The sequence below is a fragment of the Phocoena sinus genome, chromosome 2, assembly GCF_008692025.1.
Source record: "Phocoena sinus isolate mPhoSin1 chromosome 2, mPhoSin1.pri, whole genome shotgun sequence".
In the NCBI taxonomy this organism is placed as follows: Eukaryota; Metazoa; Chordata; class Mammalia; order Artiodactyla; family Phocoenidae; genus Phocoena; species Phocoena sinus.
Genome location: NC_045764.1, coordinates 175,482,166 through 175,502,049, shown reverse-complemented (window position 1 = coordinate 175,502,049; position 19,884 = coordinate 175,482,166). Strand labels below are relative to the sequence as shown.

The 19,884-nt window shown below is 52.2% G+C and overlaps 1 protein-coding gene across 2 annotated transcripts; it reads right to left on the bottom strand.

Moving 5' to 3' along the window:
• Positions 1 to 1,777: 1,777 nt before the first annotated feature.
• On the bottom strand, positions 1,778 to 18,405 carry ZNF839 (zinc finger protein 839). Of its 2 annotated transcripts, none has more exons than XM_032622741.1 (8): positions 18,088 to 18,405; positions 11,982 to 12,866; positions 9,272 to 9,505; positions 7,023 to 7,115; positions 6,187 to 6,327; positions 4,066 to 4,206; positions 3,780 to 3,909; positions 1,778 to 2,756 (listed from the first exon to the last, which is right to left on the bottom strand). In XM_032622741.1, the coding sequence occupies exons 1-8, from the start codon at positions 18,385 to 18,387 to the stop codon at positions 1,909 to 1,911; spliced, it is 2,772 nt and encodes a 923-aa protein (XP_032478632.1). In that variant the 5' UTR covers positions 18,388 to 18,405; the 3' UTR covers positions 1,778 to 1,908. The 2 variants fall into 2 exon arrangements, with proteins under 2 accessions (XP_032478632.1, XP_032478633.1); XM_032622742.1 differs by having other exon boundaries at positions 9,332 to 9,505.
• Positions 18,406 to 19,884: the final 1,479 nt, after the last annotated feature.

Below are 19,884 nucleotides of genomic sequence, written 5' to 3'. Positions count from 1 at the left end.
CTCTCCAGACTGACCCGAAGCAATTTTAACCACTCTAGGGGCAGGCGTTTGGCTGGTCCTCCTTTGGTGTTGATTCTCTGCTTCATTTAAGTGTTACCTGGCTATGGCTACCAGTTTAGGAGGAGGTTTCAGAGCCTTTTTTGCAGCAAGGTGTGGCCAAGGACCAATGAGATGTGAGCAGAGGCCTTGTGTGCATCTCCCAGATCGTGACCCTCACAGGCTCCTCTCTCCGAGGGATGGAGCAGACACACGGGGCAGCGAGCCTTCTGAGACCTCTGGGAAGAGGGCCACCCTAGGTGCGGAAGCGACCTCGGTCTGGACCACCTCTGGAGCAGAGCCACTCAACTCCCTGAATGCCCACCGGCTCACATTTTTACTTGAGAGGTGCCATGCTCTGGATACGTCCCCAGGTTCGTGTGTTGAAGTCCTAACCCCCACGCTCCAGCCCCCCAGGACTGGACCCCCAGCGGTTTCGCGCGGCTCTGGGTTCCCGAGAAGTGCCCGAGTCCACAGGATGTGCTGAAACCGAGCGGGGCCCTGTGGGGCTTCCGAGCATGGAGGCCTTCTTGTCCCCCGTTTCTTGTAGGCAAGACTCCAGCCTCCATGACCTCCCCTGAGTGCCAAAGGGCAGGTTCGAACAGCTGCTAATCAAGGGAGGAGCGGCCAAGGCTAGGAGGCGAGATCACGGGGACCCGAGAAGCTCAGCAAGGCCTTGAGAAGCTCATCAAGGCTAGGAGGCCCGCGCCTGAGACCCCGCGGCCCCTCATCTTGTCAGCAACCCCGCCCTTGGGAGATATTGTTATAAAGCTCCTTATCAGATCCTCCCGGGCTGGGACACATAGTTTTTCCAAGGCAGGAGCCCACTGTGTCCCCCTCTGTCTGGCACAGTAATAAAGCTGTCCTTTTCTACTTCACCCAAAACTCTGTCTCTGAGATTCGATTGGGCACCAGTGTACAGAGAAGCTGAGCTCTCGGCAGCAGTGCCACGGCCTGACCCTCGAGCCCAACTCTCCTGAGCAGCTGTGGTTTACTCATTCCATCCTGCAGGGATGCCCACCCTTCTGTTCCTGTTGGACCCGCTTTGATATCAAGTTAGAGGACAGGAAGACGCCCCCAGTCACTTGAGAGGGCTGTAGGCAATGTGGCCCCCGAAGAATAAAGCCCACCCCTCCACAGCGGGCCTGACGGGAGCACAGCACCAGAGGGTGCAGCCCACAACCCGCAGCTCCGCCTGCCCAGGGCCTCTGCTGACAGTCTCTGCCAGTGGGGGCAGAGGACAGCTGTGCCCTCTTGATGCTGTCGTCTGCGTGTGGGCAAATGGCCCTCCCTTTCTCTCCCTGTAATAGAGCCAAGGAAAACATTCCAAAAAAAGAGAGGTCTTGATAAGTGACTTTACACGTGGGACATCAAAGGACTGGGGGTCCCATCCCTATGCCTCACTTTCCTCATCCATAAAGTGTCAGTAGAAACAACTTCCTTTCCTACTTCCCAATAAAATGCTGCCCAGATGGCAAGCTTACGTATTTATTTTTTTATTGAGCCCAAAAGAAGCTTCTAGTATGGACCAAGTCTGGTGAAAGAGCAGCGTATCACCGAAGAGAAAGGGGGCGTAGTTTTTTGGAACTGGGGAGCAGGGGAGATTCAAGAAACAGTGTAGTGGTATTAACTGTAATAGTGGTCAGAAGCTCCTAGGAGTTAGATGTATCGGGAATTTGTCATCAGGTAACATCTGCCATTATTACAATGAGAAAGGTGTAGAAAAAGGTAGACAGTGGGGTAGAAAGACATTATTCTTTATAAATAAAATGTTCACTTGTATCAGTATTCACATTAGAAAAATAAACATTCCTTGAAGTAGACCTCCAGGTAAAATACATACAAATCTAGGACTGCGGTTCTGGCTCCATTTCACTGAGAGGGCTCCATCTCCATGGTTTCCAGAGGAACCCCTTCCGAGGGGCCCGGCTGCAGGGCAGGCCCCTCTGTGTCGGTCACTATGACAATGTCCCCCTCCCCAGACACTATGGAGCCTGGATGGGACAAGATACGCCCATCAGAAGTCTGGATAAATGTCTGCTCCTGTCGCTGGGACGGCAACGTGGGGCCCCAACTGGCATTTTCGAAAGCCATGGCTTCCCTGACGGCAGTGATGCCCTCCAGCTCCCTCCGGTCAGCGTGTGTCTCGGTCCCACAGGGCGACTGGTCCAAGTCCCCTGCGTGGCCTGTGAGGCCCCCTTCAGGACCCAGCAATCCACCCCGGCTGGGTTGAGGCCCCGGCTCGGACGTGGTGCCGTAGGCATAGCCAGCTGGCATGACGTCCACGGACCATGCTTTCTCCTGCGGCGGGGCCGCGGCCTCCAGAAGCAGGACCTCACCGGGGCCGGACCGCAGGCTGCTCAGGTGGGAGCCGTGCACCTCGAGGAGGCTTCCCGCCTCTGCATTTCCAGGCCGGCCAGGCAGCAGGGCCATCGAGTTGCCGCAGAGAGCCCGGCTTCCCTGGCCGTCCCCAGCATCCCGCTCTGGCGAGTGTTCCTGGGCCAGAGACCCTGGTTCTCCTAACGGAGTATAAACCCCCAGCCCACGGGCTTCTCGAAACAAGAGAGCAGGGTCTGCAGAGCCACTCCCGGTGGCTGAGCCAGCAAATGCTTTCAGCTGCCGGCCCGCCTGTGCTGTGCTGCGGTCGAGCTCAGAAACCGGCATCGTGGGACTGTCTTCAGGTAGGCGAGACGCGCCCCCACTTACTCCAGGGGCAAAACCTAGACGGTTGGAAAAAACAGACAATCATTTGTGTGCTGCTATGGCCGGTCATTGTACTCACTATGCAAAACAAGCTAGTCCAAAGTAATTTTCTTGCCCAAAAATGAAAACATAAACCCTCCTTGTTACTTGGTAGCTTCCAAGAATGGATGAACTTAAAAGAGGAAACGCAGACTAGTTAGGGGAGAGGAGCTGTGTTCCAAGCAGGTGCCAGAGGGTTTTCATGGTTCTCAATAAATAAATCTGCCCTCCCCTCCGGAAGAATTAAGTAATAAGTTCTAGAAGGGAGAATGCCTCTTCAAATTAGAGACTTTAGGATCAGGCGAGGTATCAGGCGGCCCTGATAAGATTTTAGAAAGTTATATAACCATTCTCAGCATGCCTGCCGTACGTTAGAGCTGTCTCATTGATCAGTTCTGGCGAAGTAAAGCCGGAACACGTCCCATTTTTGAACGTTAACCCTCAGCTGGCACTTAGAGCCAAGTCTCACGAAAGCCAAGCCGTGGACTTGGTGTGTCCTTGGGACCTGTCTCTGGTCTCAGGTCTGCCTAACTTCTTGGGACCCCCGCCAGGTACAACCGACTCAGTACCACGAGGCAGGTCCTCGTTTCAAGAAAGGACCCAAGAAAACCCCAAAGACCCCAAGACTCTTAGGGAATAAACATGGAACCACAGAACACTGGGAGGTTGGGGTAAAACTCGAGAAACCAGAGGGTTCTCTGAGATGTGGCCATAGGGGCACCCACCCGAGCAGCAGGCCTCTGAGCCCCAGGGTGCACCCCGCAAAGAGTCTTTTTTTTTTTTTTTTTTTTTTGGGGTACGCGGGCTTCACTGTTGTGGCCTCTCCCGTTGCAGAGCACAGGCTCCGGATGCGCAGGCTCAGCGGCCATGGCTCACGGGCCCAGCCGCTCTGCGGCATGTGGGATCTTCCCGGACCGGGGCACGAACCCGCGTCCCCTGCATCGGTAGGCTGACTCTCAACCACTGCGCCACCAGGGAAGCCCCCGCAAAGAGTCTTTTACCCGCACTGGCAGCTGGGGCACAAGAGGCCAGCCTCTGCAGGCCTCCACTGTCGGCAGAATACTCTGTGGTGTCCTGGGGCACAGTTTCTCTTCTGGTCCTTTTCACCGAAGCCAGCCTGTCCTCTGCGGTCTAGGAAGAGAAGATGCAACCAGCTAAGACTAGGGAGAAACAGGCCACCTTGCACCTTTTCTTCCTGGAAAACAGTGTTGTGAGTTGAAGAGATCCAACCCCAACAGTGCAATGTGGAGCAGACAGTAGCCGGGCGCCCCTCATGGCCACGCCCACCTCATTCTCCCTCTTCTGCGGGCCAGCACCCGCCAGGTCCTCCGGGTCGTCCTCTCGGCTGTTGCGCTTGGGAGGAGTGCAGTCCGTGTGTATTTCTTTTTTCCTCAGGAATTCTTCTGTGATTCCTAAGGACTCGGCAACCTGAGCAGAAAGGGGCCCATAGAGACGCTCCACTCAAAACACAAGATTCGGAATCATGTCAACACTTTAGAACAAAGGGCTGAGTTTCAATCTATGAAGTCCCTTTGTACGGCAAGGTGCCACCTAAACAGTGGGAAAAATGAAGATAAAGTGTCGTCACAAGCTTCATCGTGTTACTCTGACACCATGGTAACTTTCTTGCCCATTATTCCTCCTTTTCTGAATTCTCACTGGTATCTTCAGAAAGATAATCCTGCCTATTCTGGGACCAGATCTCGTTTCCCAGTTGATGGAAAAGATGTGGGTTTGAGAGCCAGAGCTGGACCCCAGCACCTCTGCCCAGAACCTGGGTGACCTTGGCAGCCACCTACCTGCTAAGTCTCCTTATCTTATGAGGGAGACCACAGTTGCCCTGAAGGGACTTTGTAAAGATTAGGTTAGACTCCCTACGCAAAACCTACGTAAAGCACTGGATGTTAAGATAATAACCAACAGCCATCATCACTGATAACTGGACAGCATAAAGAGAACACCACAGAGCAGGCAAGGGGTGGGGAAGGAAGGAAGGGTAGCAGGTCAAGGTTAAGCTAGAGAACAGGGGTTGGCAAGCTTAGTGCCCAACAACCTGACAGTGTCCCCTACCAACAGAGCCACTGTGTTCGCTCCAAAGAGGCTGCGTCACATCCCGAACTGCCCACAAAGGGTCCCAGTGGACATGCACAGCGTCCGTGCACGTCCTGTCTGCTCCGTAACAGGGTGGTACCCACACCGGCTTAACCCACGGTTTAGAAACACGTAGGTGACCACTGCCAACTGGGGCATCTATGGGAGGCCTAGCAAAGAATCCACTGCATTTTAAAAATATATGATGTAAGAAAATAAAACACAAGAGCTTATTAGGTTATATTAAATATTGAATTTGTATAAAACTAATGATCATGGCCAAAAAAACCCCAAAAAACAAAACCCAAAAAACCCATGTATTATATTACACTGTAGATTAAGACTTCTTGCTACAGAAGCAACTAACTGCTCTGTACTGAGAAAACACTCACCTTTCCAATCACAGACAGGCAGCTCCATCGTCAGTGTAATCACACGTTAGGAGCAGTCAAAGTCACCATGGCCTAAGCAGTCTTCATCGTTGTGTAAGTGATTTTTTAGTAAACCTGACACCACTTATTTACCTTCTGACCTACTTCCTTACGTACCTGTATTCACTAGCTGGTTGTATTTCTTAGATCCCGCGTATAATTGATGCTATACCGCACTTGTCTTCCTCTGACTTACCTCCCTCAGCATAATGCCCTCCAAGCCCATCCGTGTTGTTCAACAGTCTGGCGAAACCAGACTATTACAGCCCCGGCACGTGAGAGCCGGAAAAGCCCGTGAGCTCAGTGCTGCCCTTTGGCAGAGGGGTGGAGGGTGCAGGGACTTGCCGGGAGTCAGTGAGCTGCTCGGTGGAGGCGCAGACCTGAATCTCCGTGCCGGACACAGTGAGAGGCCCCTGGGTGACCTGACCACGGGCCACACTCTGCCCCGAAAAGGGTTTGATCCGAGACAAGTAAATCCTCATTAGTTCATGACATATTTTTGTCAAGGACCCAATATAGCAAAAGGCAATGACATTGAAATGAGAATTCTGTCGACACAACCGCAAAAAATAACTACTGGTCCCTGTGTAACTCAGCCCTTTGCAAACACCTACACACCGAAGAAAGACACAGTCTATTCACTGTGATCATTGGTGAGTGGGAGGATTATGGGTGTTTGCAATTTTCTTTTAGCTTATCTGCATTTCCGAGTTTTCTGAAAAAAGCATGTATCGCTTTTATATTAAGAAAAAAAACCTGCACTTGACAGTAGAAAAAGCTAGAAGAAGCTGACTGGGAAGATGTCACTACAAAAATAAACATCCTCCTTTTTAATGGACAGCCTTCTTTTGGCTATAAGAGCGAGTCTGTCTTGTGAGCTTGTTACCTTACTGTTGTTTATTTCCAGAGAACAGGGACCAGAGCTATGGAGGTAATCTTGACACATTTTCTTAACCATTTTATGCAACTCTTCAAATTCCTTGTACACAGCTGGGAAGAAAGGTTTTGCTAGATGACCTTTTTCAACCTTAGTGAAGATAAAGATGACAAAAAAAATGTTTAAACCCAAGGCAATGAAATGGAAAATACAGAGAGAAATCTGAAAGAGGGAAGGACTCAAGTTCCTCAGCCCTCAGCAGCCATGAACACAGGCACTGCCTTCGCTCCCCAGCGAGAGCCTATGTGTGCCCAGCATTGTGCTCGGCGGGGCACCAGAATGGGCCTGGGAGAAGCGGCCCAGGAAACAAACCACCCCAGATGAGGGCCACAAGAGGATGGTGGCCAGGGGAGCGGTATGGGAAGGCAGAAAGGCCCTGAGGACGAAAACGGGCACATTCCAGGGCCTGCAGGCCAGGGAGGGCCAGGCCTCTGCTCCTCGGGGCGCCTCCAGGGAGCGTGGGTGCCGGCGGTGAAGCCGCACCTCAGAGCGGGCTCATCGGGGGCAGAGCTGCAGTGGAGGAGGCTGGCAGGTGGGTGGGAGCCAGGAGAAAGGTGACTGTCGCTCCTCCCACACAAAGTGAAAACAGTCACGGGTCCACGAGCGGCCTGCCTGAGAGCCGTGTGCTGGGCATCCGGCAGGACCGGCAGGCTCACTTTAGCTCTGTCCTGGGGGAGGGAGAGGATTTCCAAGGGCCTGGCTCCTTCTAAGTAAATATGAAGGATGCCTTTCTAAATAACTTCAAATCATCCCCTCAATCACTTAGAAACACTAAGGAGACTCACCTTCATCAGAAGAAATTCAGACACGGTCACGACCTGAGCCAGCAGAGGCAGAGCCAACTCCACTAGATCCTCCCGGTCACACTGGCGGAGAAACTACCAGAAGAAAGCGTTTGACATCTTTGACAGTATGGAAAGAATTTCCCAGCAGCCAACGAGTTGTGGTAGCAAAGAACACAGAAGGCAGAGAGTTCCCTAAATTCTCAGTGATTACGCGCCTCTCAACTGTAAATGTTCTGCCTTGTTAAGTATCGCACTTGCTCACCCGCTGACAAAGCCCCGTGGTCAACGGCGGGTTCAGAGTCTGGCTCCCGCGTGACAGCACTGAATGAGTGGTGGGTGCCAGGCCCTGGAGAAGGACACAGCGGTGGGGAAATGTGCTTCCTGCTCTCCAGGGCTCACCAACTAGTGCCCGAGACGAAAATGCAAGCAAATCCCGGGGCAGCCCGCTGCCAGGAGACCACCACCAAAGCACACGTACAGGCAGGACAGACGAGGAGGGGGGGGGGGGAGAGGATGCAGGGAGGGCACCATCCTCAGTCCTCAGGATGGGGGAGGGGTGAGTGAAGGGGGAAAAGAGGAGTCACGGGTGCCTCTGGGCACCCAGCTGAGCACCCAGGCAGCCCCCTGATAATAGGGGGTGGGAAAAAAAAAAAAAAAAAAAAAAAAAAATAGGGGGTGGGGCAGGAAGCCAGACTGTGGGCTCCGGCAGGATGTGGAGGGCTCTACAGGACAGCAGGTGGGGATGCCTGAAATCAGCTCTGAAGCTCGGGAGCGGTCTGGACAGAAGTACAGGCGTGAGAGTCAGCAGATGGAAGGTAGTTTGAGAAAGCAGGAGGATGAGTGAGATCACCCAGGGAGGCAAGAATGTCAGGGCGAAACCGACAAGTCCTAGAAACAGTCATACAAGGCTCAGGGAGGTCACGGGCTCAGGGCTTAGGAAGGGCCATCAATTGGGAGCTGCAAACTGGCAGGGGTTCAGAGGAAGCCACAGATGGTCATAAAACAGTCAAAAAGCAAAAGGAAAACCTTTTCATTTGCAAGATAAAAATGTCTAATCGTGACTTTCAAGAGCCCTTAGAGCAAAACGACCAGCTGGTTTCCAGCACTCAGGAGGCGTGAGAAGGTGGGCGTGTGGGGCATGGCCCCTCTGCGGCCTGGCCCACGTCCGGACGTCCAGGACGCGCATCACAGCAGCAGAGAGGGCACCTCCTCGGTTCCCCGCTTCCCAGCCACGCGCACCTGGCCGTGCTGCCACTGACTGCTCTGGCCGCCACCTCTCCCCTTGCACAGCGTCCCCGCCCAGCCAGGACAGGGCCCGTTACTGGACGGACACCCAGTTCCTGTATAAATGAATGCCCGTTTCTGGGGAGACTCCCATCTGTAAGATGCTGTCGGGAGCAGTCCTCGACTCTCAGTATGAAAGGTGTGGCACTGCGAGTCACGGTGACGTGTTAGGGTCACCTCACTGGTCTCAGATCCACATTCTGGATCCGCCACTGACCTGCGAGGTGACCGGGTACAAGTTAACAGCCCCTGTGAGGTTCAGGTTTCTCACCTAAGTGGAGCTACTATGGTCAGGGACTCAGTGAACCGAGGCACAGCGGCTGCGCCGCTGCGGTGCCTGCGGGAAGCCCGTGGTCGGAGCTGGGAGGCGGGGCTGCTGACAGCAAGCCACTCTTTCTGGGGCCAGTTGTCTCACTAACTTATCTCGTGCTCTCTCTTGCTGTTTTTCACTTCTTTTCTTTAAGATACTCATCCAGCCATTAGCAGGCAAATAAATACATCCTAGTCAAAGACAATTCGGGTAAGTCTGGGTTTCCGCTTTTCTAAGCCAATCCAACTAAATTCGATACACTTACTTTCAAGGGGGTGGAATGGAGATTCTAGAGTTCAAAACCTGAAACATGCTTTTATACCTTGAAACTTTTTACAAAAAAATAGAAAACCATTTCTGTTGTTTTCTAAACTGCTTCCATGAAAACACAGCTTATAATAATTCTAAAACTGAAAAAGGCAAGCAGCTCTATGCTTAAGGCCCTCTGGTCATTTCAAACAGGTACACCTAGGAGTCATTTCAGATAATGCTGTCTTTGAATCTATTACACACTTCATCTAATTACACATCAGGTGAACTGCTTAGTTGACCTAAACTGGGTATTTTACTTCTAAATTCAGAAACCTAATAGTGAACTGCCACGTACCATGCCAGAGACACAGGTTTCAAGAACAGGGTTCTAAGAGCGACGCACCTCCAGGGGCCTGGCTCTGCTCCTTGCCGGGCCCTGTGCACACGCTGCCCCAACGCCCACCTGCGGGCCAACCGCTCCACTCTGCTCCAGGACGGCTGCGCTGGGCTCTGGGAGGGCCACGGAGTAGCCGCTTCTTCTACGTCCGGGGTGTCTCTCTGATCCCAAAAGGGCTGAAAAACTTCCATTTTTTGGTTCAGACACCAGCGCCTCTTCAACGTCTACAGACTGACCATTCTAGATAGGGTTGCACACCCAAACAAAAATAAAATAATCATGCTTTATACACCATGATGAAAACCTTAAAGCAGAAAAATGTCAAGTCAAAAGCAAGGAACTTGCTAAATTCTTCTTCTTTGCATAATTAAGACACATTAACTATAATCAATGCATCTTACAGGTAAACCAAGTATCCCTTTAAGACACCAGACGAATACTACCCTGCAGGTCAGGGCTGACAAACCCTAACCCTGGGGTGTTGCCCAAAATGAAACCAAAGACTTTTCTGATGTCACTACCATCTTAAAAATGAACCTGAATTTTGTTAATTCATAATTTACCCATGACTTTTAGATTTTTTTAATTATTTTTTATTGGATATATTTCAAATACCATCAAGTTCATCCTTTGGAAATACACAATTAGGTGGATTTTAGGATATTCACAAGCTTGTGTAACCATCACCACTATCTAATCCCAGAACAGTTTCATCATCCCCCAAAGAAACCCTACACATTATCACACATTCCTCCCTCCCCCCAGACCCAGCAGCCACTAATCTACTTTCTGTCTCCATGGATTTGCGCAGCTTTGTGAAAAGAATCGGGATCTAACACTATCTAGCTATTTCCTCATTCTGTGCCAATTCCCTCCTCCTCTGAAGATAGGAATAATACACCTACATCTCCCAGGACTGGTGGAAGGTTAAATACAAGGAAAGGTAGCACAAAGTGTGTCCTCTTAAAGAATTTTCCCTCCAAATCTTCATTAAAATGGAGCCTCAGGAGGAACGCCAGGTCTGCCTGTGGCTTTAAGCGCCACGTGGCCATCCATGGCCGACTCAGGAGAGGAGATGAGACATAGTTCTGGTTGGAGGGAGCCACTCTGGGACCCCACGGCCTCAAAGCCGTCTGGAGCAAGGCTAGGTGCCTCAATTCCAGAAGTCAGATATCCAGAAGCTGCTTTTGCCGTGGTGTAAGATTTCATTATTGAAGGAAATGGAAGGTGCCAGCCGGCCTGGTCGTCCAGTTTGTCGGAGGCAGTCGTGGCTGTGCCTGCTGTCCCTTGGAATGATTAATAGTGCCCCTTTCATTCTCAGAATGTCCGGGTTTGGGTGACAAACTACATGGGCATGCTGGTCCTACTACAACTTAAGAAAAGTTAGAGGTCTCTCGAAAGTCGGGCTCTTGTCAGCTGTGAGATGCGTAGGACCTCCTAGCAGAGGCAGCCGGGCCTAGAGTACAGGCTTTGAGGTCAAAAGACCTGGGTCTAACCCCAGCCTGGACAGAGTCCTAGGCGTGCCTCGACGGGGAGCCCGTCATCCCCTCTGAGCCCCATACGCCTCGTGTCCAGTAGGGACTCCTGCACCTGCCTTTAGGGCTCTCACAGGATGAGAAAACGTATGTGATGTTCCTGCCCAAAGCAGGCATGCAATAAACGGTATTACTGTTATTACTATTATTACTGAGGCTGCAAGGTGAGACAATATTTTTGAATCCTAACACAGGGCTGTCCCATGGTTCTACCACTAGGCCTCACTCAGTACAGATCTCCTGGGCCCAGGAGGTGTCTGTTCAGGCCCCAAGGAGCGGATGTGAAAGCGGAAGCAGCCGCCGGCCTCAGCCCTCCCGCAGGAACCCCGTCCGCTGCTGGGAATGAGGTCGCCACGAGCAGGCAAACATGCATTTTCAACAGCTTCCAGGTCCCTAAAGTCACAAACTCCCATCAAGTAGTCACATCAATTCCAACACCGGTTTCTCTATTTAACGTCTGAAAACTACAAAAAACGAACAACAGCTAACACAAGTCAAAGGAAAAGGAAGGAAGCTTAAGACAAAGTGGGATGAGGGCGACCACAGAGGCCTGCCACTTGTTAAGTGATCCACCTGCTGTTTTTTAAATAACTGACCTACTGTACACGGCACACAAATGCTCACCACACATGTTGGGTAAGTTAAAATTTCAGTAAATAAACGTTGACGTGGTGATGCAAACTCATGGTGACTCGTATCTGCTTTGTCTGATTGAGTTTCGGAAGGGGCAAAGCAAGGAGAGAACACGGCAAGCAAACGTCTTACTGCGGACGCCCCAGGCAGCAGCCCTGTGGACTGGCGCCCCCCACCTGGACCTTTCCCAGGCCCACAGTCACGTCAGCATGAGCCGAGAGTGCTTGCGATTAGCTTTACTGACCGGATCTACAGGACTGATGCCTGCGTGCCCGTCAGTAAACCGTCGGCACTGGACGGAAGACACACTTCTCCTTGATTATCTGGCAGCAGTGCAGACAATGTAAAGTTAATTTAAGGATGATGGGCAGGGGACTTCCTTGGCGGTCCAGTGGTTAAGGCTCCATGCTGCCAATACAGAGGGCGTGGGTTCGATCCCTGGTCGGGGAACTAAGATCCCACATGCCGTGTGGCGTGGCCAAAAAAAGATTAAAAAAAAAAAAAGGATGGGCAGGAATCAGGACGCTATCACCAGACAGAAACGTTACCTGCAGGCCACCCCGTGCTGAGCGGGCCCCTTCCTCACTTAGAAGAGCTGGCGTGGACAGCTCCCGAGATGCCAGGCTGGTGGTCCTGCCCTCCGTGGGGCCCAGGATCACGCTCCCATTGGCTTTCTTAGACAGCAACGTCTCAGGCTCCAGGTGGCCATGGCCTGGATTCAGTTTAAAGTGCCGGGCAAGCCCCCCCTTTCCTATATATGACTTTTCACAGGTCTGACACTTAAAAGTTTTGGGCCTCAGAGAGCAGCTCGATAAATCAAAGAGCACCTGCCTTCCGCTGTGGTCTTCATCTTCCTCCACGCTCAGTTCTGAATAGTCGTCAGAGTCTGAGGGGTGACCACCGGCCAAATCCTCTGTTTTTATGAATTTATAATCTTTAGCTTTATACTTGGGAGGTCGAGATATCCGTCCAGAACGTGTTTTCACTTTTAAAGATTTTTTTAGTTTCTTGGTGCATTTTGTTTGCGAGGTGGAAATAAATAAATTTGCTGGACTGGATGAAACAGATGTTCCTGCTGGCGGGTCAGAGGCTGACAGAGGGGACAACGTGGTGCCTTGTCCACTCAGGGCCTCAGAGGCCAAGACTCTCTTCGCAGGGTCTGGTCGGAGGGCGAGCAGTGGCCTCTGGACGAACACCTGAACAGGAGGTTGAGGTGAGTGACTCAGGAAACGCGGCTGTGGCCCGGTGCTCAGGAGGGGCTGTGCCCCGAGCAGCTGAGAGCTGGCGACGCTGAGCCCCAGCGCGCTGCAGTGTCTCCCCAGCGGCTGGCTCGGCCTGGCTGTCTTGGGCTGGATGGTGGCCAGTGCAGGCATCGGCTTTTCCTGACCTTTCGTCTCTCCAGATGTAACCTTGACACAGATGGCTTCCAATTGCTTAAACACAGAAAGAGAAAAGAAGGACTATGCTTATCAACATTTCTACAATTTTACTCTCATCTTAAATCCACTGTTGAGATTTTTTTCTAACTTATACATCTTACATAGAAAAGAGTCTATATAATGTATCTGTAGTGTTTACAGTGGTGTTTCTCAACCCTTCTGCCCAGTCCACAGTAATCTATTTTACGTCACACCCCTCGTGCTTACAGAAACATTTGCATATATAAACAAAATAGAACGTTCATGCACTTACCATTCCTACATAAAGGCCTTCTGATAGCATCTACTCTACATCACTTTAAAAAAAAAAATACGTCATGATCCACTAATAAGCTCATGAATATCCTTCTTTATAGTTTTACCATATGTGTATTAACTTGGAGTTCTTACTACTCTAAATTGGACTCAATTCAATATGTGGCCTCTTTTTTAAAAGTTTTCAGTGAAATTCTGGAAACCAAAAAAGCCATAAAGAACTATGTGATTCAGGTCGCTACCACCTACCTTACAACATGCAACATTACTACCCGGGGAAAGCCCTCTGCTATGCCCCCAACCCGCATGCCTTTTTCTTCACCCTGTTCTGAATCTGCTCTTTACCATTCTCATGCATTCTTTATATTACACTTGTAGATATCCCTAAAGATATGCAGTTCCGTTTTTTGTTTTTTTTTTTTAACATCTTTATTGGGGTATAATTGCTTTACAATGGTGTGTTAGTTTCTGATTTATAACAAAGTGAATCAGCTATACATATACATGTGCTCCCATGTGTCTTCCCTCTTGCGTCTCCCTGCAGTTCCGTTTTGATGTGTTTTTAAGCTTAGGTAAGTGAATATCATCTCCGGTATGTTGTTGGGGCTTTCTCCTCCCTATCTTGTTTGTGAAATTCAACCATATTGAGGTGTGCAGCTCTCAGGCGTTCATTTGCTCTGCAGCATGGGAACAATGGTCTCCTGTCAGAGGACAGGTGGTCACCAACCCTGCGCTCTCTGGTCTGCTCTGCGCTGTGACGTATGTGTGTGTATACACGTGTGAGTTCCTCCAGGGCACACACCTAGGAGCGGGGCTGCATTTCTTCACCAACTTTTTTTTTTGACATCTAATGAAGTTTTAAATGCATGTGCTTTTTTTTTGTTTGTTTTTTTGCGATACGCGGGCCTCTCACTGCTGTGGCCTCTCCCGTTGCGGAGCACAGGCTCCGGCCGCACAGGCTCAGCGGCCACGGCTCACGGGCCCAGCTGCTCCACGGCATGTGGGATCCTCCAGGACCGGGGCACGAACCCGCGTCCCCTGCATCAGCAAGCGGACTCTCAACCACTGCGCCATCAGGGAAGCCCCGCATGTGCTTTTTGATCCCCAGCAATCCTGCTTCTTGGATCCCAGAAGAAACACCGGCACAGGCACAAAGATGTATGTCTGGGAGGTTCAAGGCAGCACTGTCTGTAACAGCAAAACACCCACCAAAGGGGAGGGCTGCTGCCAACAAGGTTCCACAAATACTGAGCAGTGACCGGGTGCCCGACACAGCGCTTTACGGAGACTAAATGCTGTCATGGGCTCGGACGAGGGCAGCAAAACAAGGCTCCTGCCCTCACCAAGCAGAAACAATGAGCATCTTTCTCCAGGGAGAAAAGACAGACAAACCTCATCACCCAGAGCGGCTTTCTCAACTGCAGCACAACTGACATTTCGGACCAGTAAGTGTGTCGGGGCAGGTGTGCTGTGCACTGTTGAGCACCATCCCAGCCTCTACCCACCAGATGCCAGTAGCACTCCCCAAGCTGTGACAATCAAAAATGTCTCCAGACAGCGCCAAACGCCCCCCGTGGGGCAAAACTGCCCCCAGTTGAGAACCACCAATTTGGGGTCACCGACAGGCCCTCTTTGGACTCAACCCTCTACCAAGTAGAGGGTCAATAAAAATATCACACAGGACAGAATGGAAACCCTCACTGAAATCAAGCTGGAGTATATCTGTCTGAGTGCATGTTATACACTTACTACAAACAGCAGAGACAAGTCAACATATTGGTTTTTTTTTTTTTTTTTTTTTTTGCGGTACGCGGGCCTCTCACTGTTGTGGCCTCTCCCGTTGCGGAGCACAGGCTCCGCGGCCATGGCTCACGGGCCCAGCCGCTCCGCGGCATGTGGGATCTTCCCGGACCCGGGCACGAACTCGCGTCCCCTGCATCGGCAGGCGGACTCTCAACCACTGCGCCACCAGGGAAGCCCAACATATTGGTTTTTGAGGAAGGGTACAGAGCTGGTCCTGGGCTGCTGTGAATCCAATGACAGCTAGATTTACTTGCACATCTTTTAAGAATCACATTTGTTTCACTTTACTACCAATCACTTCGAATGTGTCTCTAAGCTCTTGGGGTATTACCAGATAATGCCATTAAAGACAGACAGATAGAACGCCCCCACCCCCCCAGGCCAAATCCTATTGTTTTAGAATTACCACAAGTGGCCAAGCTGGTCTAATTCTTTCATCTGCTTTCCAGACCAGTTTACCAAGTGGGTACTATACTTGATACTTTGTTATATGTCTATTTCATTCAACAAAGTTTTACTAAGTATCTCTGGGTGCCAATACACAAACAAAAGTTAAGTCCCAGCCTCACCCTTGGGGAGGGGGTGTTTCCCCTGCCCCACCTCAGTCACCTACAAACTTGCTGACTCAGGATATCCTGCCTCAAAATCTGTACTTTCAAAGCTCCACTGATGATTCTGAAGGCAGACTAGGTTTCCTAAGGAACACCGATAGGAAAGCAACACCAAGGTGCAACAGGTGCAGTAAGAGGGGCAGAACAGTTCAGGCCTGGTAGGCTTCCCAGAAGCGGTGACCTCCGCGGGGGGCCTTGAAAGCTGAGTAGAATTTTTCCCAGATGGAACACCTATCCTAGGTGTAAGGAAAAACGTGTGAATGCAGGGATGCATGAAAAAGGGCACATTGTGTGGTGGGAAACTGGAAATGTTTCTGTGGGGCAGGAATGGGAAGGATGGGAGGGATAGGGGCTGACCTGTGGGAGTGTGTCCACTTGGTCTGTGCCTTCTAATCCACACCACCCCCGACAGAGAACCACAAGGCCTGGGATCTCCAAAGGCACACCTGCCCCACCTCCAGCACTGCCTCTCCTCTCCTGTATTTTCAACTTGGACCCACCCTGCAGATCTAGTTCAGATGCCACCTCTTCTGATCCCCTCAGCCAGAAATAACCTCTCCCTTTCTCTCAATGCATTTAGTTCTTTATCGTACCTCTGGCTTTCTGGCCTTGATCAGAAGTTACCCTGAGTCATGTTTTACCTGCCTGGTAACATCATAACCTCCCTAGGGGCAAGGTACACATCTGATTTGTCTTTGTGGCCTCCATGGCACAGCTTGTGGGGGGTGGGGCGGGCGGGCAAAGAATATTAGCTGAACAGACTGCAAAATTACATCGTCGTGAATGCAGGTAGAATTTATAGCATTCCAACTAGATTAGCTACCGAACACGACCATGCTACCTAAGTTTGCTTTCATTTTCTGGAATACGTCATTTTTGGACTCTTTCCTAAGCTACCAAACCCAAAAAGCTGTAGCCACATTCAACAGGCCCTGGAGAGTAGCCACACCTAGGGGACCCCGGGCAAAAATCACTCAACCCCTCTGAGCTAGTTCTTCATCTGTAAAACGCAGATAAAAGCACTTCCGTGTGGCTGCTGAGAACCAAGCGGCTCAGCCCAGTGCCAGGCACGGAGCAGAGGCCAGCAAATGAGCCACTGGCACCCTTCTGACTCCACAGACCTGCTGTGCAGGGCTTATGTGAGAGGCACCTGTTTCAACAGCAGAGTACAAGCTGGAAAGCTCACCCAAGGAGCCAAACCTCCTACAAATAAGGAAACTAAAGCCCAAAGAGGTCACGTTACCCAAGGTCACACCTCTAAGAAGTATGGCATTTGAGCAGAATCATACTTGTCTTCCCAAACTTTAGTGAGACAACCTTTCCAGTCTTGATGACCAACTGGGTATGACCCTAAACTGTCAAAATCACTCAGTCAAGTGGCGCAGTGGTTGAGAGTCCGTCTGCCGATGCAGGGGACGCGGGTTCATGCCCCGGGTCCGGGGGGATCCCACATGCCGTGAAGCGGCCGGGCCCGTGAGCCATGGCCACTAGGCCTGCGCGTCCGGAGCCTGTGCTCCGCAATGGGAGAGGCCACAACAGTGAGAGGCCCGCGTACCACAAAAAAAAAAAAAAAACCGTAAGTGAAACCCCGTGAAGATCGCTGATTCTATTCTCTACCTATTTATTCTAGTGGAAGAAAAATCTATGGCAATTTTGAAGTGAGAAGCATTGTCCTTTAGAAGCCCAGTGCTGAAAGGGGATGACTTTACACGTAATGGGAAGGACCTCAGGCTTCAGGTGCTACACCGGACCCTCTGGGCTCGGAAGACCACGTTCTAGATCCAGCTTCCCTAGCAGCCAAGAGCTGTGTGACGGGAAAACAGCGCCGCTGAGAAGGGATGTTGGCTAGTACACAGAGTGCTTTCACGTGTCTCACTCATTAAGCGAATGTCGGGCACGTGCTGGGCCATTTGTAACTGGGGTTACAAACACAGGCACTGCCACAAGCCCTGCACCAAGTTACTGTAATGTACTTAATTCTGTCCCGAGTCTCGTCCGTGCCACTTGCAGCACCTTCCACATGGAAAATTCTCCTCTTAATGTCCTTCTAACCCATTCTGGTCTCCACTCCGGTGTCAGGCCTAAGGACTGCTCACTCTCCAGCAGCCCCCGTGTCGGGCCCACAACACGCCTCACATCCTTCAGGGCTGTGGTTGACGCTGCGCCTCGGGCAGGGCCCGGAACACCGTGAGCGATCAAGGCGGAATGAACGGACGAAGGCCTGCGAGAGGAGCCAGGCGGCACGGAGGAGCCCCTAGCAGGGCTGGGTCCCAGGCAGGGGCCGCCATGGGCACAGGCTCCGAGAGCCCGGAGCGGGGGAGGAGTTGAAAACGCTGGGGCGGTGACAAGTGCGGGTGGCCTGCGGTCCCCGTGGACCTGAGTGTGGGGACGCCCTGAATTGTAACGCGGGCGGACACCGGTCTCTCGGGCTGGGCAGCTCTAAGGCCTAAGAGGGGAAGCGCGGGCGCGGGCTCCGGCCCGCCCGCCGCGAGACCTCGTCCCACTCCGGGCCTCAGTTTCCCCGGAGGTCCCTCCCGGCGCCTCACCTGCGGCGGTAGCAGGCGCCGCGGGCGCGGGGGCTCGGCCCCGGGGCCCCGCTGCAGGGCGGCCTGCTGGGCCGCGTCCCGCAGCCGCCGCGCCGCGTCCTGCAGCACGAAGGGCGGCGGCGGCGGCTTCGCGGGTGGCTGCGCCTTCGTCACCTGCTCCAGGACCCGCCGCAGCTGCTCGGGGCCCAGCGGGGCCACGCGCGCGGCGCTGCCTCTCTGGCCTGCGGGAGCCCGGCCGCCGCCGCCGCCGCCGCCGCCATCCTCACTGCCGTCCTCAGCCTCAGGCTCCGCGTCCGCCATAACGGCCGACGCGGGGACTCGAACCCCAGTCACTGAGCGCCGACCGCTCAAATGTGCGTCACCTGGAAAAGGGGTCAGCTACGAGTGCCCCGCAGGCCAAGACACCTCGGAAGGCGAATGCACCTGACCGAGCAGATTGGTAGGCGGGGCGTGAGCCGGGCCGGCTCTGCCACCGCTTCACCAACAACAGGACCCGGCCGAATTTTCTTATGGCTTGTCGTAGACGTATTTATCGTTCACATATCACCTCCTCCAGGAGCTGTCCGGGAACTCTCAGGCAAAGGTCCTCGAGGTTCCAGAGCCCCGGCCCTAACATCACCCTGGCCAAATGTTCTCAACGTCACGTGAAGACCCTGCCTGGACCTAGACTCCTAGGCCCCACCTCCAGACCTTCCGATTTAATATACCCGAGAGGTGGTTCAAAGTGTGAATTTTTATATATAAATTTATTTTATTTTATTTATTTAGTTTTGACTGTGTTGGGTCTTCTTTGCTGCACGCAGGCTTTCTCTAGTTGTGGTGTGTGGGGGGGCTGTTCTTCGTTGCCGTGCGCGGGCTTCTCATTGCGGTGGCTTCTCTTCAGAGCACGAGCTCTAGGCGCACGGACTTCAGTAGTTGCGGCTCGCGGCCTCAGTAGTTGTGGCGCACGGGCTTAGTTGCTCCGCGGCATGTGGGATCTTCCCGGACCAGAGCTGGAGCCCGTGTCCCCTGCCTTGGCAGGAGGATTCTTAACCACTGCGCCACCAGGGAAGTCCCTCAAAGTGTGCATTTTTAACAAGTGTGCTCCCCAACCCCGAAATTGTTTCCATGCCGGCCCCCTCCTCCCTACCCACTCACCCAGGCGGGGCGCACCTCGAGGGTGTAGTTTTACTCAGTGTCCAGCGGTGCACGCTCAGGCAATGAATGATGGACGAATATGAATGCATGAACAAACGAGCGAATGAACAGCCCCACCCCTCTTCACAGCTCAGTCCGCAGCTCTACCGCCCCCACTTCTTCGGCCCATCCTTTCCCAATCTCCCCTCCTTTTACTGTCCTGATTCCGCTTGTCTTGTAGCCGCTAGTGCTGCACCTGTCTCAAGGGGGCAGTAGAGCCATTGGTCAACAAACACTAAGCGCTTGTTGGGTGAGTCATCATCGCTGCCCTCTGTATACAGTCTAGGCTGGAAGAAGGAAGACAAAACCAGCATTTGCTGTATGATATGATGAATGCCATGATGCTCATGGTGGGGGCAGCTGGGGGCCAGGCTGGTGTCTGAGAAGTTTCCAGTGAACTTGCTGATCATTTTTCTCTCCACAGGACCACCATCGCATCGTCATCATAGTCAATACTCTTGCGTTCGCTATGCTCCCTGCAGTGTCTATCATTAGTAGCCTCACTAAGGATTGGCCAGAGGGGAGATTAGATTTGTGGAATTTGTTTCAATTTCTTTCTTTCTTTTTTTTTTTTTTCCCCTCAATATTTATGTATTTGGCTGCGCCGGGTCTTAGTTGCGG